This window comes from Athene cunicularia, assembly GCF_003259725.1.
Source record: "Athene cunicularia isolate RWA chromosome 3 unlocalized genomic scaffold, athCun1 chr3_part1, whole genome shotgun sequence".
Classification (NCBI taxonomy): Eukaryota; Metazoa; Chordata; class Aves; order Strigiformes; family Strigidae; genus Athene; species Athene cunicularia.
In genome coordinates this window covers 72,693,867-72,712,200 of record NW_020799097.1, presented here as the reverse complement: position 1 = coordinate 72,712,200, position 18,334 = coordinate 72,693,867, and the positions used below count along the sequence as shown (strand labels likewise).

At 38.5% G+C, this 18,334-nt stretch overlaps 1 protein-coding gene across 1 annotated transcript; it reads right to left on the bottom strand.

Moving 5' to 3' along the window:
• Nucleotides 1-463: 463 nt before the first annotated feature.
• FBXO30 (F-box protein 30) lies at nt 464-13,874 on the bottom strand. The gene is made up of 3 exons (XM_026845790.1): nt 13,770-13,874; nt 4,229-6,323; nt 464-3,372 (listed from the first exon to the last, which is right to left on the bottom strand). The coding sequence occupies exons 2-3, from the start codon at nt 6,305-6,307 to the stop codon at nt 3,169-3,171; spliced, it is 2,283 nt and encodes a 760-aa protein (XP_026701591.1). The 5' UTR covers nt 6,308-6,323; nt 13,770-13,874; the 3' UTR covers nt 464-3,168.
• Nucleotides 13,875-18,334: the final 4,460 nt, after the last annotated feature.

Sequence of the window (18,334 nt, the reverse complement as noted above, 5' to 3'; positions counted from 1 at the left end):
CTTCCATGCCATTTTAATCAACAACTTTCTACAGCAAACTTTACTCATGAGACAATACACTGAAAATGTTCTTCACAAACCAGTAAAGTGTGTGTCATACTGACCAGATATTTCCAATTTATTATTCAGAAAAAAAACAATTAAAACAAACCTACAAGGTACAATATGAGTCTTCACTGTTACGTAGTTAAATCTATGTGGAAGGAAATCTATGCTGCATAACAGACCAAAGCAACAGAAATGGATGTATAGACTAAAAAGGAATGGCCAATCTTCACAGTGAAGTGAATGTGAATACATATTAATCACTTCCAAATTATGCAATGTTTAAATGTTTGTACATAGACTCCTTTATGTAACTTGATTTTTTTGAGTACTTACTGAAATCCTACAGGCAGACATTGAGCACCATGTTTGAACACTGGAAGGCTGGTGACAAGCTTTAAAAAGAGTACAATCATACTAAAAGAGAAACTCCAAAAGTTTTATTAGGATTTCAACAGACATTGCAAAAAAATATTGCATAATAATTGAAAACATAATATTTTAAACAAAGTAGCAATGTGGTATCAAGTAAAAGAAAGACTGGAACAGCTGTCTATATATGATGTAAGGGAGATGTACCAGGAAAGGGATGTGACATTTTTAAAATTCAAGGGCAAATGTGAACAAGCCACATTTTGACAGACTGACTATACACCAGAGATGTTTTACAAACTGCATAGCAGTGTAAAAAACAAGTTTTTATCCTAACGATATTGTATTCCTGCATTTGGAGCAGTTTACAAGGCAGATTTTGTTTACAATATTGATATTTTAATAGCTCTGGATTCTCATAAAAAATAACCTAATTAAACAAAAAAGCCTGATCTACATTTGAAAACAAAAGTGCATGTATTGAGAAATAGTGTTATTAAGAACACAGAGTACTTAAAAAGTTCATTTTAATAAATCAGCAACTGAAGATACTTTAGATGTACATCTGCACTGCGCTACAGTGAGATTCTACCAACCTCAGCTCCTCTAACTGAACACCCTCTTTTATCCTAAGTGACTGAGACACAGGCCTGCCTAACATACTTATGAGGGTTCCGGGTAGTTACAAAGAATGCCAAGTACCAAAACCACCACATTGCTGACTAAAAAAATACCAGTAACCCAAGACAGATGTTTTAAAGTAGATTTAGCCATAAATGCAAGCATAAACTCCTCAATATTCAGGATCCTTCCAGTCACACTACTTTTAGACACTGGAGAGCTGCAGTAAGGAGCCATTAGAACCAAAAGAGAAGAACTGATGAAAGTCTGTCTCCTGCCTTGTGCTGAAGAACTTGGGGGTAATAAGCATTTCAATGCACTCAGAGAACAGGGGCTGGGGGAAGCTGTGCTTAAAATCCCTACTAAAAACTCTGTTGGTATAGTCAGGTTTGTACATGAATCTACATTCTCCTTTCCAAGGATTACTGCAAATATTGCTAACTTCTGTAGAGGGTTTACTCCTTTCCTCTCTCTCTCTCTCTCAAAAAAAAAAAAAAAAAAAAAAAAAAAGAGAACATGTTTGAAGATCCAGGCAGAACTTCTGTTTGAGCTCTTGTAATTTCAACTCATGGCACTGAAGAACTAGATTTCATTTTTTCTGGGCACCTGTAGCACTCTGGATAGAAAAAGGCCGTGAATGTTTACCTGGATTAGACCCAGAATGAAAAATGCACAGATACCAAAGTTGTGAACTGCAGACAGAATAGCCATAAACAATGGCCCAGTACAGAAATTAGGAGTAATAAATTTAGCCATTTTTGTAAACATCTCCTCCTTACTAATCTCTTATTTTTTCCTATAATGGAAATACATACTGTATGTCTTTGTTCCAAGCTCTGGTCTGTTTCTGTTTTAGCTTTGTGGCACAGTTGCTAAGTGCAACAGGCTAGAGACACCAACATTAATACAAACAAGTTGGAAAGTCAGCTCAAGTTATTACAGTTTTGCTATACCAGGCCATTTTTCACAGCATGTATTCTCCGATCACAAATGCTTTGTAAGATCTTTTATTATGGAAGACTGGAAGCAAATTGGGAGTTTTTCATTTAACAGATGTGGTTGAACATACACTTCTGATATGCCTTATGCAATTAACAAATCATGTCTCATCTTATGAAGATGATACATTTGCTATACATACCAGTAATTTAAAATGCTCCTCAACAAAGCAGCATTTTCATAGACAAATTAACAGAAAAGGAGACAATACATTTCACAATACCATAGAACAAGTAAAGCCCTTTCATTAGCTGAATTATAAATTCTTAACTGTTTATCACATACTTTGAATTTCTGACTGCTCAAGCAATTTAACCCTCAGCCAACTGCAGGACAAGGAAAAACATTTTAAACATATTATATCGATGTCATTGTAGGTGCGAGAGTAAAAACTAGTATTCCATGTTTTTAGCTCTAAAAGTTTTGCTCCCAGAAGTGAAATAACTGTTAATAGTTCAGAAGAAAAATAATAATTGTTGACATGTCAAAAGAAAGTTGTACTAAAAACTAAGCTGCTGTAAATCTGAGTTCGCTTAGATCATTCCTAAAAAAAGTTTTTAAAAAAGCTGATCCTAGATCACCTGTTAACTAGGAAGAGCACTAGAACACTGATTTCATGAGAAAAGACGTGCTTAAAAGCCGTGTTTGAGATGTCTACTATGAAGTTTTGAATTCTTCCTTATCTGTCAAATATTTGGATTATAATTTTGTTTAAAAAAAAGTAGACCAAATACAGAAAGTGCATTTGGTCAGGATTCTCTCTCACTATAATTCAGTGTTTCGTATCTAAACGTACATACCATTTAGAGGCCATTTTTGAAATGTTGTCAACAGCAACATGGGCACCAGTGAAGCAGAAAACACACCTTAGGATTTTGTTCTTAAATTATATAAGTTAGATAAAACTACCCTGTCCAGCAAGTTCTGAATTTTTCAAACGTTAAGGCAACTTTCATTACTTTCCAGCTAAACAGTATTATAAAAAATAAATGTCACTTCAAACCTTATATACACAGTGACAGAGTAGATTTAGCTAGAAAGTATCTTTAGTACATTAATAAAGTGTCACATAATATTACCGAGGTTATATCAGGTGCTTGAGTGTATGTGCAATTGGAGTGGTTGCATTACTTAAAGTACTGGTTTCAAAACAGAGCGCAGTGAACGTCCTTCTTTAGTGAGTTCTCGTGTTACACACATACACGGCAGCGGAACAGCCTCCTCTCTTCTCTCTACAGCATTATAGCTACATTTCTTCAAGTGGTCAGCCATGCTTACGATGTCAGCAAACTTCCACTCATTCACAGTACAGAAGGCTGTACTGAAGCGCCAAACCTAGAAAATAAGTTGCACTTAAGCTCAAAATGTTTTAAGATACCTGAACTCAGAGCAGAAAATTAAATATTTGTGCTATAATACTTTCAGGCAGTGTTTTGCAACTACTATAAATCATACTAAAAACCAACATGACAGAATTGTTTATAGCCAGTCCCAGGCTGATACAGATTCCAAGTCAACTCTGAACACTGGGAAAAAAGACAGGCAATATTTTTTGCATCTACAAAGTAGATGCAATCAGAAGTTAAATGACAAAGTATTGCATGACCAGGCACAACAATCCACTTCTGAAATTATCAACTTCTGCAATTCCAAATGACTGCTGCAAATACTCTGCAGTTCTGGAAGGGCTGGTGGGAAATGGTGAAAACTGTACTATATGAAGGTCACCCAAAGGTTTTAAGAATTATTTACATACTTATGGCACTCAATATCATGGCAATGGATAAAGTCTCAACAGGTTAGCAAAAAATTAAAATTACTGTAAACAGGATAAAGGCAAGAAAAGCAAATTTCATAGGCAACTTTCCCACTTTCATAGAATACTGACATTAAAGAAAATCATGAAGCAATCATCCAGTATTTTAAAATCTTGGGAAGAACAGAGGTTAATTTATTTACATCCAGTAACCAGACAAAAACTAGACAGGAAGGACTTCTTCAAGTGCAGAGAAGACAGAACCAACCTGCTAGCTATTTTCACTAATTGTTGTTCTATACAACTTGTTTCTTGAAGGGATATTATATCAAAAACCAGTAGTAATGATAGCGATCAGGAAAAAGATTAAGGGAAAAAGCAGACATGACCAATTTAATACCTGCCCTTTCACCTTCAAAATAAGAAGTAACTTACCTTTTCTTTTATCTGCCAAGAACAACTTCCATCTGGGTACTTTCTCTTCTCCCAAAGCAGTATCACCATTCCACGTGCTTGAAGCAAGCTCCCACACACGTCTCTCATTAAACGTGACACTCTTGAAAGTTGACATAAACTAAAGCCATCTAGAAAACTAGCAATGTGCTGCAGAACCTCAAAAGGTAGACTACTCAGATGGTCATTGTGTAGTCCAATTAAGCAGCTTTTTGCTGGTTCTACTAACACTGTGGATATACAAGGCTGAACTCCAAATGACCGTAAGTGGCGGTCATGAATAATTTTTGCCCCTTGTGTTGAAGGACAAAACCTTCGTTGAGAATATGTACACCCATAATATGCCAAAGGACACCTCTGCTCCATCCAGCCATTAAGGCCAGCATGAATGTCACCATGCACATTCTTAAAATGCGATGAAAATTCATTCCTCCTAAACAACTGTCCACAAACAAATGTAAACATTGAACGCTGTTTTGTTTGGTATCTAGCCACATATTCCAATACCAAATCCAGTCCAAGGGTCTGGAATGGACTTGGATTTGAGAGCTGTGGGTTGGCATGATCACACGCAGAAGCTGAAGCTATTTCCCCCACCATCGTATTTGTGGCCAATATAGCAGATGGGAGAGAAAACGTTTGGGTCCCAAAGTCAACGTGATACACATCGACAGCGCGACTTTCCGATATCCCCCTACCTCCAGGAGAATCTCCTAGGCAAAACAGCAGAGCTGCAGTGATTAGATCAATACCCTGAAGACCCATAGGATCTTCTGTTACTTCCAAATCTGACGTATCAACAGCTTTGTCTTCTTTTGGTGTAGACCAATAGTGGTTAACAAGGAATTTGTATGATCGATGCCGTAAAAGTGAAAATGCATCTACGTTTCTCAATCTTTCTTGATCCACTTGTCTCTCTAACATTTCTTCTTCATTAGCATTATGGGGAAGTAGTACATGCGTAATGTTGCCATTAACTAAGTGATCAGCTGATATTACTTCTTTAAGTTGTGCTGTTACAGGGAAAGAGCTGCAAGACTGTAATGCTTCATCATCATGAGATGTAGTACATTCACCATTTGCTACACTGGATGGTTTTGAATTAGATATACCAAGATCTTCACTCTGGTCCAACACCTTTGAACATTCATTCTCTACATGAAAGCCATTACACAGAAGGGAGGAGTTACTGAGGTTTAGATTTAAGTCATGTGTTTGCACTACATCATAACAAATATCACTAGAACCATTTTGCTCCATTTGTGAATTTTGTCTCAGGCTATCAAAGTTAATTCCCCCAACTGCTCCTACATTATCTTCATCTGGATATTCATGGTCAGACTTTTTGTCCTGAATAATGCCGTTGGAAGCTTGTTCTTTAATCTCAGTATCTTCTTTCATTTCATGCGGTGAAATGCAGAGCCTTGAACTTAACATATTAATGTCCCTTGTAGCAGTGTTCAGGATATCCAGAGCAGCAGCTAAACTCCTCGTTGTTTCCACAGTAGCTTGATAAAGTGCACCATAGGACTCTTCATCTACAGGCATCAAACCATTTGAATGCACTGCATCTGGGGCACTTGATTTGACAGAGGCTTGCTCTCTGGATTCTGGTATTTGATCACCTGCTTTTGACATCATAGTTGCTACTTTAAGTGATTCTAATAACATGCGTTGGTCTTGAAGGGCTAAAGCCATATCTAGCTGCTCCACTTCATCAACATCTTTACTCAGATTTTCATAAGATTTTCGGTCTGCGTAACTGACTGGCCATCTATTCCACTCCATGGTACAACATACCACACTTGCAGGACAAACTTCTAGGTGATCAGCAATTTTATTTCGGGCTACTATGAAGGGGCATCCAAAGCCACTATTCAAACAAGGCACTCTTTCAAGTGGACATAACATGCGATGTTCCTCAGCTTTACATGAGTGAAAAACTGCTCCACAAACCAACGGGCAGCCAATCAAATCACAGGAAATGCCAGGCTCTGGTCTGGTCATACAACGACGGCTGACACAGTTCACACAGTGTAGATGTTGTTGATGTTCCTCCATGACTGTAAATACAATTCTGAGTGAAGAGAAAGGAGACAAAAGCATGAAATATTAACTCAATATTGTTAACATTTACTACTACTTGCAGTTTTGCATCCTCTGCATGTACAGAGAGATATACATTAACACAATGTGAACTGATCAGTAGCCTTTTTAAGAGAACAAGTATATGAAATTTTATCACAAAGAAATGGTGTTTAATAGTTCACCTGAAAATTAAAGATGGACATTTGTATTGAGTTCAAGACACAGTCTATGCATTTATTCATCAGGTATAACATATGCAACTTAGGTAAAAATGTTGTATAACACTTTCCTCTGGAACAGCATTTTTCCCTTGCCCACTGCAAACAGATGGCTCAATAAAAAACAAAGCATGATTGCTGACTATGGCCTACTACCTAAAAATCATAAACCATACAACTCTACAGAGTAAGGAGATAAAGGAAGCCAGATTCATCCTCATGTCCAGTTCTCTGAATTAAACACAAGCAACCTATACCCTGGGCTGCTTGCTACCACCTAAGCTTCTCAAATCTTCATGCAGTTCTGTTTAACGGCAACTGCAGCACTCAGCGTGAATCTCAGTCTGCTGTCATATCCCATTTGCTCCTCTCCATGCTTCTGACAGACAGCAGTCTTGACAACAACTCTTCACTTTTTTCTTCACCTATAGCTCCTCCCTTATTTTTATTAGTAGTTGTTGCACAAGGGTAGCAATTATACTATACATTAAGTAAGTCCTTTTTACTTCATTGAAAACTTTTACATAAAACTTTACTACGCAACATAGTCCTATCTATACCTCCAGTTCAACCTACAAGAGGTAATTTTTTTAATGCATCCTATGGCCATCCTGATTACAATACCAGCAGTTCAAAGCGTAAGGGTAACACAATAACTTTACATAACGAGGCCAAACAGCACTAAAAATCCAAATAAAATTTATTGCATAATCTGTAACAACTTATTGGCATAAACAAAAGAAATCAATTATTTGTTGTGGTATAAAGGAAAAGAAAAAAGTAGACTTTGCATCTTTGTACCATATTTTGAGAAGCTCTGGAACTGTTCACTAGCTGGAGTGCAGGCCCACGCAAGTGACCAAACTCTCCCCTATTCTCTAACAAACTCCCTCTCATAAGTGATACCATTAGCATTACAGTTCAGAGATATTAGAGAATGACTTGTACAGAGCCAAATCTCAAAATACTGTCCCAAAAATACATTGCACAGTTACAACTTTTCCTCACTCCCCATCCTCCCACAACTTTCATGGAAAATAAAATGTTTACAGAATTTGAGATTAATAAAAATGGTTCCTTATCTTATTCTGGCTAACAACTGCTCTCACGCATTGTCTTCAGGCTAAACAGTTCAGTTTTAATACATTAAAACTTCTTAAGAATATTCTAAACTGTAAAAAAAAAAAAACAACTGCTTAGTATTATTCCTTTTGTTCAAACTGAAACTAAGAGGAAACAAAACTGTCTTTTAGACACTCCACTTTAAATTATTTAAAGTATTTAAATAGAAATCTGTGACACTTCACTCGTATTCTTTTAATGCTTTGAAATTCATGCCAACTTTAAGTAGCAATCAATCCTCATCCCCCCATCCGTCGTAATTTGGATAACTCAAATATTTTAGCCACCCACTCTCCTGAACACTTCTAACAAAGAAGCATATGTGCTACAACTTAGCAGACAAAACACAGCAGAATTTTACCCACCATACCTTAGTATTTATATCCTGAGTAACAAGTAAGTTTCGAACAAACCGTCAAGTGCATCAGTCACTGAACTCAGTGACTGACTGACTTGCTAAACATTTCAGCAAACCTTTCTGGCACACAACTTGCTTTAACTTTGTTCTGGTTTCGGCTGGGGTAGAGCTAGCTTTTCTTCTTAGTAGCTAGAATAGTGCTGTGTTTTGGATTCAGTATGGGATTTGGGATAAGAATGTTGATAATACACTGATGTTTTCAGCTGTTGCTAAGAGATCAAGGACCTTCCAATTTCCCATGTCCTGTCCATGTGCAGGTGCACAAAAAGCTGAGGGAGCACAGTCTGAGCAACAGACCCAAACTGGCCAATGAAAAATTCCATATCATACAGATGAGGGTTGGCAGGGACGCTCACTCTCCTCTTCTGGGATTGTGGTTTCACAATTTCTCCTCTGGGATTGCTAGCCAGGAATGGGCTAGGCATCAGTCATCAGGTGGTGAGCAGCAGCACTGTGCATCACTCATTTGTATATTCTATTATTACTTTCATTATTATTTTTATTTTATTTTATTTCAATTACTAAATTGGTTTTATCTCAATCTATGAGTCGTCTTACCTTTCCTTACCCCTCCAATTTACTTCCCCACCCCCCAGCTGGGGAAGGGTGAGCAAGCAGCTGCATGGTGTTTGGCTGCCAGCTGGGTTTAAACCACAACAAACTTGCATATTAAGTCAGATAGCATCTACTGCAAAGAGCTGAAACATGTTCAGTAAAGAATGAACAAGAGAAAACTATTTGACTTCTCTATTTTTAGTTCTTCCAGCAAAGCCCTAAGTAATTCCTGCCAAATATGGCAGCCTACCTGTTGCTAGGCCAGAGAAATTTCAGTTTTGCATCACGACTGAAACCGAATGACCTCTAGTTCTCCTCAAGTCAACAAGTGAGCAGAGATCAAAAGGGAGTTCTCAGGTTATGTGTGTATTTTAAAGTGCTTAACATAAAATGGAAACAGCCCTGAAAGAGAAAATTGCTAGTTTATAATGCAAGAGTCCTCACAGAGCTCAGCCCTTGCTTCATGTATCTAAACACAGTCCTGCTCCCATAAAACAAGCAGACTGCTAGCAGTAAGGCTTAATTTAACCAGTTACCCATAATTACGTTTTAAAATAAAATTAAAAAAAACCCAAACCAAACATTGTTTACCTACTTTGCAGAAAGCTGTGCACCCTGCTCACTTGAAGATGGCCAGAAGCGAGCCACTTCTGGAGCAGAAGGCCAGCGTGTTAGCTAGCGCATGCTGCTCTGCCAGCACCGTTCTACTGCTTCTAGGCCAAAACTGGCCCACATACAGACACCTCAGAACACAGTCAAACTCAGCTCATGTTTGCCTGCACCATTTGTGCAGACATACCCTAAATTAGTCAACCATCATTAAATACTATCTTTAAATAGCCTATGTGAGCTTACACAGAACATTCTATTAGACAGTAAAACATCCTCCTCCCTAACACACTATCTTGGTCTTTACAAGTCAGATTGTGAAACCTGAGTTGCATGATGATAACTGGCTTTTCTCAGGCTCCTGGACTCCTTTCACACATAAGATAATATTCATCAAAACTTAATGATTTCATACAAGCAAATAAAATATTCAAGTGTGTAAGGAGAAAACAAAACCTGGTGAAAACATCAAATATCACTGACAGTCTAAGAAAGCCAGAGCAGACACTAAAATACCATGTTTTACCAACAGGTAGATGCTAAATTAGTTCTAGAACAGATGCTTGCAACTGTTTTTATAAATCAGCAGTTACACACGCAATCAATTAAATAGCTGAAGTAACCTGCTCTCTCAGTTTCCATAAATAAGAATTTTATTGGTCACTAAGTAGTTTGGTATTAATTGCCATTTCTTTTAAAATTCAAATCCTTTGGCTCCTTAACTAAATACGTAACTTAAAATCTCTTTGGACATCATTTAGACCATCAACAGGACACTCATTAAAATTCTCTGTCCTGCTCACAAGCCTTAACTTCACAGCACCTGCTGCAGAACTTCAATTTAATCAAAATGTCACATTTTATTTATAGCTTACTACAAAGTCCTTTTATATATATTAAATGTGCTTTTCTGCATTTTTAGTTTTAATACCTGGGCTTCAAACTCAACAGCTGTTTTGGGGCAATCATGAATTCTGGACTGCTTAAACTAGTTAAGACTTTTGATAGAACTCAAGTATCAAATTGCAAATTAAGTCCAAAGGCAAAAACCCAAATGACTCAAACTGGTGAAATAAATGGACAAGACCTCCAGAATTAGCACATTCATTAATCAACAAATGGTCATGACTCACTCCATTTTGTAAGCTAACTTTGTGAACCACAGAACTTAGCACCTCTTTGATTCATTAAGGGCATCCACATATGAATCATTTTCCTCTGAACAACCAAAATCTATATACCACTGGTACTACACAGAGAACAATACCCACCACCCTCTTCCCAAACACTGCCTTGTGAAGGAAAACTGTCAGGTAAAGAAAACCCTTGCTGGAGGCAACAAAGTGCTTTCATTTCCCCTGATACAGAAAATTGAAAGGGCTAGCAAAGTGTCATTGCTGACCTGAAAAAAAATACCCGCCATTCAAACATTTACCAATAATATTTACAGTGTCTATACTCCATTGTGTTCCTTGCCAATTTGGTGAGAAGTGTCAGATCAATGACTACAGCAAGAACAAACAGCTGTCCTTTTCTGATAGTGTAGTGTCAGCAACTAGAGGCAGTTCATATGAGATGCTTCAGCACACACACTTGACTGTTACTAGCAGAGAAACCTAAAAATACATCCCGTTCCAGTGAGGTGATCACTGCTCTCAGAATCTGTGCAATCACTTGATGTTATTGTACATACTACACAGTCAGCTGACCAAATCAGCCAGAACATGCTTTGAAAATGTCATAATTAAAAGGATTAAAATTCCAGCTGCTACAGCCACATGATTTTCAGTTGCTGTTGTAATACAAACATTAAAATAGCATAATAAGTGTTTCAGTCACCACACTTTCAAAAGAAAGCTCTCACTTTCTTCTACACCACAAAGTGTAGTAAGGACCTGTACTTAGTATTATTAAACCTGAAGTCTGCTTACTTACTCTCCCCAACATGAATTCTTTGGTGCCAGTAAGACAGGAAATCACAGTAACTATTACTGCTATTGGAACCCTATATTAATCAGCCACCTTTTATTCAGCAAAACTGTAAAGCTCAACTATCTTTGAGCCTCTTCCCTCTATCAAATTTGACTAAACAGGCCAACAAGTTCTCAAATTACTGGTTCAAGGAAGTAGAATAGAGAAACACGGGGAGTACTACAGGTTTAAACACCCAGGAGCATCCAAATCCACCCACAAGCAGCCAAATATATGCAAACCATTCTACAAAATCCCCTTTCGTTTTGGAGGTTGTAGAAGAGAATGCTGTATTTTGAATCTTCCACCTTTTATCCAGGTCTCTAGCTAAGTGAGAGAGAGATTTAAGTGATGGTGGTTTAAAAAAAGGGTAAGGAAAAAATAGGGCAAAAGCTAGAGAGAAGTATAAAAAGAGCTTTAGAATATTCTGCCAAAATAGAATTGGCAGTACTATATACAATTATTGAACAAGCTATTTTATTTTTCTATATCCTACCACGCATGGGAGAATAACTATCATTCACCTTGACTAACAGGTCTAACTATCAAATGCTTTAAACAAGCTTTGCAGTCTTCTAGAAGGTAAGTTCTTGTCCTGGCATTCCTATTCTGCACAAAATGTATAACAATTTCTGTATCTAAAACCCAACACCTCAATCTACTAAAACAGCATGGCTGCATTAACTTTATATGTTATGCATGTTATGCTCCCTTTTTGGGTTTGGGGGTGACAGTGTTTGGGTTGTTTGGTTTGAAGTGGGTTTTGATTCATCCATTTTCAAATAACCTATGAAAAACATAAATTGAAAGTTCAGCAAGATGTTTTCAGCACTGTTTCAACTGGAGAATGGCAAGCTCCACCACTAGCTGCCATCTCTGCTTGAGGATGCTCTAACTCTACTCCTCAAGACTCCACAAAGTCTAAGGTTAACTAGCCCCATCCTGAGGCTTCTCCAAAGCCACTGCAGCCACTGTCTTCATATTAAGGAGTTAGGTACCTCAAATCCTGCTTAAATGTCTCTCTATAGCATTAGGAAAGCAGGAAACAGGGACATACAGCAACATTAGTCTATAATGCTACACTAATTTATTTAATATACCAACTACTTTAAAATGGTGAATTCAAAAGAACACCGAACATTACAAACTGCTAGCTATTAACATGAAATAACATGACCAAGAGGTGACAAATTTAAAGGTATGTGCTGCAATTGCACAGGTAACAGTAGTACATGTGGCCATATTTTATATACTAAGGCAATTGTTCTTTTTTACACAGTTTTTCTCATCTGAAAAAGAAGTTCCTGACAGGAACCTTGTGAAGCCTTGTACTTTTTCAAACTAGTTTACATCAAACATACTTTTAGGAAGTAGAATCTTTTCAGATGCCAGTTAAAATCTCAACCTTACGGGACACAAACTATCACTCCGACCTCTGAGTTCACAAGGACAACCATGGATTCTCTTATAACTAGGCAGATCAGAGAAGTTAAAACTATATTCAAAACATTTGGATATACAAGTTTTCACTGCATTCTCAAACATAGTCATCCACAACAAAGAGAGCATCTTCCCTGTCTGGTAGTACTGCACATATTGGACATACCAAAATTCAGTCTACATTATGTTTTTGTTAATCACTGAACACACGAGAAGGAGCTTCAATTACTAAAGTCCAAACTACTATACAAGTAGTATTCAACTTCTACCATTATCAGTCTACAGCAATTTATGTGTGTTACACAAAAGAGGCAGAAAAAAGTCGGGCTCAAAACACGACTTCTTATTGCAAGAAAAAAAACACGTGGGGGGGATACATAATTCTGGAATTATTCTATTTTTATCAGTGATCTAGTATCAAAGGAGTACATACTAACTGCTTTGTGAAGCACAAATTAAAGTTATCTATCTACCTTAAAAACAAACCAGACCAAAACAAAAAGAAACTTCTAACTACAGCAAAAATAGTGAGCATTAGAATTCTATGGCAGTGCAGCTTTTTTATGTCCATCTTATAAAGAAAAACTTTTCCATGTCTACTCCTGCCCCAAACATCCTATTACAGGAGCTGACCTGTATTTTGTGTTCTATTGAGTAATACTTCGGGAGTTCCTTTCTCCCTAGTGGCAAACCATCTACCTCCCATTCAGAGAATTCAGTGAGATATTTCCTCTCAAATCACTGCAGCGAAAAAAACTAAAATTTAAGGGGAAAATGACTCAAAGCAAAACGCTGCTTTGACTGAAGTGGACCCATGTGTCTGGCTTAGCTCCATTTTAGAACAGAAGCTCTGATGGAATGATAGAACACCTTCTTCTATCACTATTAAACTCTATGAGTGCTAAAAATCGAAACCAAGACTACTAAGCTTTTCCTTAGAGTACTTTTGTGACAGATCTGCCATGCATTATTGTCTCCTTGACACCTTCCCCAAAGAAGAAACCCAAAGGCCTCAATGTGCCTTTTGCCACACACTGACACAGGACAACCACAACAGGAACAGCTACGCTTGCTGCATGGCTCAGGCACAAAAGCACTCTACCTGTTGAGATGGTGAGAGGGCAGAAACACCTAGAGAGCCAGTAGATTTCATGTGTAAAACACTTCTGAACTTGAACTCAGTGCGACTCCTCGATTGCTGCAGACTCTGCAAGAAATGAGATCAAAAGTAAGGTTTCATTTCAGGCATACGGACTGCTTTCTGTATGTACAATCCTCTAAAAAGGTCATGTGCTTACACTACCTGGAGCTACAAATGTTTAAATATTTTGCAGGTTTTACAGAAAAACAAACAAGCTTCTAATAGATTTTGCAAGCACAACCTAAGTTCTGTCATTTTAGCTTATTGCTAGCTGTTAGTCACACTAGATGGTTACCTATTTATATTTAAGGCTAGAAGACATTACCAAGTTATTATTCTGACCTACTTCACTTAATTCTTTGGCTTGCTCCAGCAGGAACCACTGAAGAAAAAAAAAAAAAAACAAACCTGAATTAAAGATTGCAACAGTTGAAGAACTAAAATGAAAAAAAATTTAAAGCTTCAATCTTTCACAAACTGCATTTTAGTCTAGTTAAAATTTGTCCAGCTTCAGTCTTTGGACCTACGAACTTATTAAGCAGTTGCTTAATATCAGAAAGCTCTTTACTGTAACAAGCTGCTTCTTCCATGTGTTCATATGCATGGATTATCACTAAAACTTAACAGAGACAGAACCAAGGTGATATACCCAAAGGAACAATGAATGATATCCTTATCCCCAAATATTATCTCACAAATCCTTCAGAAGAACAGAAACAAAAATAAGCCATTTCTCAGAAATCGTAAACAGAGCTACTGGAGAAAATCATCACAGAATCACAGAATGGTTGGGTTGAAAGGAACCTTAAAGATATCTAGTTCCAACCCTCCTGCCATCGGCAGGGACACCTTCCTCTAGGATCAGGTAGAAATAATGCATTCTATATTACAGCAGGTAGTTTTAGCCACCCAAAAGAAACCAAAAATAAATCCTCCTCCTTACATAATATTTTAATTCACACATGCTGCTGCAGAATTCCTGACCTCTGTATATTTATAGAGAACAGGCGAAAAATCTTGTTAATACACTGTTTCACGTCTTACTACACAAGTTTAACCAGTTCCCATAGCAAAAGAAGAAAACAACTTTAAAGTAAATGGAACGTGAACACAAGTCTTCAAGATCCCAGACCGAAATGCAGATGTCATGTACTCTGCACATATAAGGTTATTTTTTCTATTAAAAATAAATCCTTGTTAGTTAGATGATGGCCTGACCACTGTACGGCAAAAGTAGATAGTACACACAAAAAAATTTAACAGACTCCCCCACACACATACCACAGCAGATAATAATGAAGTAGAAAAGATGGAGTTTGTCCTAAAATATTTTGAAAATTTAAAGTAGAACAAAAGAACAGGAGAACAAGAACAGAGACAGTATTAACAACGTACTCTATTTTCAGGTATTTCACTTTCTTATGAAATGAAAGACTTTTTTGCAGCACCTGTTAGGCTTTTTCCTCTTCCAGGCTGCTTGGTTTTAAAACCAATGGAAATAGTAAAAAATATCGAGGTTTAAAAAAAAAAGGATTTTCTAAACCAAAACTCACCAATCTCAAATAGCTGATGACAGGAAGCTGGGAACACATCTCATAATAAGCATGTTATACCTGCTCTTTAGATACATTTTTAACTTAAACAGAAAACTGGAAAACACAAAGATCTGCACTCAGGGTTTTAGGACATACAATGAGTCATCGATTTCTGATCTCTAGTATAATTTAAACTGCCTTTTCCAAACATCAACAAGCTTGATGCTATTACTTTTTCCCCGGACTCCAGCTGAACATTCCCATCCAAACACATTCCATAGCCGATGACAATAGTGACTCAGCTAAAACAAGGTTTTGTAAGAGCATTACAGCTATGTCAATAAAGCACACTCCTAAAAAGATCTTATTTGCAATGAATCGGTCACTCTGACAGATTTCTCTGTCACATAGGACTTTTGGAAAACTACAGTTTCTACTAGAGATGCTTCTAAATAGACAAATACAAAGCTTCAACTTTAACAAGCTAAACACCACCCATCTTCTGGCACCTATGTAACCAAGACAAGCCTGAACCACCACTACCTTAAGTTTTATATGAAGAGCTGTAACTACACCAATTAGAATTTTACCTCACTGTGCCTTTTGTTCTCATGCCTTAAGTTTAAACTGATAGGTTTTCATCATGATTTCACATTAAGAGCTTAGATCAATGTTTGGCATTTGGTAAGCAAGAGCACAGTCGACTCAATTAGATATTCTACAGACTGTAAGGGTTTTCAGGGTATTGTAGATTCAAACAGCATTAACAGATTACAGTAAAACAAGACCTCAAGTGTCACCTCAGAAACTACAGAAAACAGTAGCTTGCAAAGTAAGTCAGAATCTTGAGCTCCTCTCTGATTTAAACTTTCTTGGCCTGCTTTAGACCAGCTTATATTACAAGATTTTTCAGTCTTTTTCCTTCGCTCAATACTGAGACTAGGCAGTGCCCAGATTTAGGACAGCTTACCTAGGATTTCACTGTAACCCTCCATAATGTAACTACTTGCTTATTTGCGGTCTGTTCAGGAATACTTACTCCTTATACAATCTAACCATCACCCCAACAAATACTTGTTACCTTTATTCTTACTGTGCAAACTTAAAGAGAATTATCACCACTACAGTGATCACTAGATAAATGATTCCCTGCTCCCACCTATCCCATTGGATGGCACTGCCAGAGGAAAACAGCATTTGCCTCATTTGAGACAGAGCTCACCAGAGATCTAGGTCTATCAATATGAAGGAAATGTTGTTATTTTTAGTTCAGTTGGACTGAATACAAAGCATAGGTTTGTTAGAAAGCTGAAATCCACAGCAGCTACAGGAGCTCACTTGAAAACTAATAGCCATATGCTCCAAGACACTCTTGATGCACCGAAATCTTGCCCAGAAAGTTTCCAACCAGATATTGCTAGTTAAACTCAGAACTTATTTTGTCCATTAGACCTCTTAACACCAAAGTACAAGGCAAGGGAAGTATAATCCAAATTTAAGAAGTTAACTGAGTAAAAGAACTTAGTGCAAAAGAACAAACATTTGGGCAGCAAAGTAGAAACACTGCTTTTGCACAGCCTTTGTCCACCCTGCTGGAATCCTCCTGTTCTCTACCACCTTCTAACTTTGGAAAAGAATGAGAAAGAGACCCTACAAAAAGTCTCAGCTTGCAATACAACCCCAATTCACCCTTTGAATCTATTTCTTCTCTGGATGAAACTTGACCACTATGGAGAAGTTAGGTATGGATATTTACATGCATATAAAGCGAAAGGTGGATTAAAGTCGCCAGTATACTTTTCAGTCTTCCAGGTATTTAACTTGCTTAGCAACCAAAGGTCTTTTAATAATATTTTTGTACTTTTGGGAGAGGGGTGGAGAGAGGGCGACCACAAATGCGCACAGCTAACATCCTCATCAGCAGGGATGCATGAACCTCAACCCTCCAGATCACAGCACAAGTTAAGGTGTACGACATTATCACACAACAGAAGGCAGCAGCTGTCCAGGGAAAGGACTCAACCATCAAGTGCTACACACTGATTCGAGACAAAGCAGAAGGAGACCTCTTGGCTGAAGTGCTGGCACAAGCAAGGTGATGCTGTTGCTACAGCAGCACAGGCCCAATTTTGGATTAGCATGCTAACACACACTTATTTTGGTGTATTAACAACATAATCAGCAAAAGGGAAACGAGGATTATGAAAAGCTCCTCAGCAAAATCCGAGAACTATTTTACAGAACAAAAGCAAGCCGTCTCTCCAGCCCACGGGTTTTTCGCTGGGGAATTCAGAAGACCCGCTGCAAACGACAGCGGCGGCACTACAACTTTTGGAAGTGAGGCCACACGACTGTTTCAACGTGTGTGTGCCGTTCAACAAGCTGCTGTCACCTCCCGCGACGCTTCCGACTGCCAACCCGCGGGACTGCAGAAGTACAGCTACACAACCTTCTTCATGTTCAGAAAGAAGGTAAAAAAAGGTTCCAGTGCACGTCAGTAATAGACATCAAACAAAAAAGGCGGTAAGAGACACACCACCATCTCTTGCATGATCTGACCACAGCTACTCGAAGTACACGAACACGGGGGATTAGAGAAGGCTTTCAGCAATACCTCTGAACTGCGTGCTCTCTTCCCCTCTCCTTCCGCGCAGGAAGGAGTCTCTCCGACTGCAGGTTCGAAAGCACCTGGCAGACCCCGGCCCTACCCCTTCCCACACGATATCGCGACACCCCGGAGGACGCTGGCAGCGACGCGGGGTAATAGGCGGCGGCAGCGGCAGGGCCGCAGCGGGGCCGGAGCCGGGGCGGGGCGGCCGGCGGCCACCCTACATGGCACGTTACCACCGACACACACTCAGCACTTCGGGCCCTGCGGGAGCCGGGGGGACGGGCAGGGAGGAGGGGACACGGGCGAAGCACGCACGCCGAACCCCGCGCGGCCTCCTCTGGGGGCTGCGTGTGTGTCGGTGGTAACGTGCCATGTAGGGT